General features: G+C 36.6%; 1 protein-coding gene across 1 annotated transcript in view; it reads left to right on the top strand.

Annotated features, from left to right (window-relative positions):
• Window positions 1-112: 112 nt before the first annotated feature.
• LOC119587012 (carnitine O-acetyltransferase-like) overlaps window positions 113-667 on the top strand; it is a gene marked incomplete in the record, with an annotated part of 21,142 nt that continues 20,587 nt past the window's right edge. The window contains 1 exon segment of the mRNA XM_037935759.1: window positions 113-269. Within this exon segment, the coding sequence (XP_037791687.1) occupies window positions 237-269 (33 nt within the window).

The following is a 667-nucleotide window of genomic DNA, read 5'->3' on the forward strand; positions in this document are numbered from 1 at the left end:
TCTAGTGTATTTTCGTTTCCTAAAAGTAGTAAGGAACAGACAAACAACCATAAAGTTCTCTCAAAACGATCAAACCACCTTTGGTCTGGATTCGCGTCGTTGCCAGAAACCGCCATCTGCTTCTGTGGCAAGGAAGGGCGATTGTTGTTATGCGTCAGCTGATGTTGAGAGTACAACCCAGCTGATAACTGTAGATACCGTAATTCCAGCTGATAGATCTCTGTGAGGCTGACATCATGGCGTTATCAGCATCACTTCTCATTCGGCAGGTGTGTAGTATATGAGTTTATTCTCCAAGTTCTATGTTGTTATGTTTTATTTACCATAGACAGGGGGCGGGTTGTACGGCAGAATGGTTTATGTGGTAAAATGTATGATATTTTTATTATTTTAATTGGATTGTTTTCGTTTTGGACTAAGTTGTATCAAGTGAAGCATTGGTAGCATTCATATATTATTTTCTGTGGGTGAATATTTTGATACCAATTAATGGTTTAGGTATTCATTCACAGTCCTTAGATTAATCTTGAAGATTGCTTGAGTATAGAAATTAATTAGAACCCTGTTTTTTGTGCAGAGTTAAATTATGTCATTAGAACCAAGATCATGAATTAAAGATATTATCTTCAGGTCAAGGGTGGACAGATAATGATAAAAGATAAGTTAG

This window comes from Penaeus monodon, chromosome 22, assembly GCF_015228065.2.
Source record: "Penaeus monodon isolate SGIC_2016 chromosome 22, NSTDA_Pmon_1, whole genome shotgun sequence".
NCBI classification, from domain to species: domain Eukaryota; kingdom Metazoa; phylum Arthropoda; class Malacostraca; order Decapoda; family Penaeidae; genus Penaeus; species Penaeus monodon.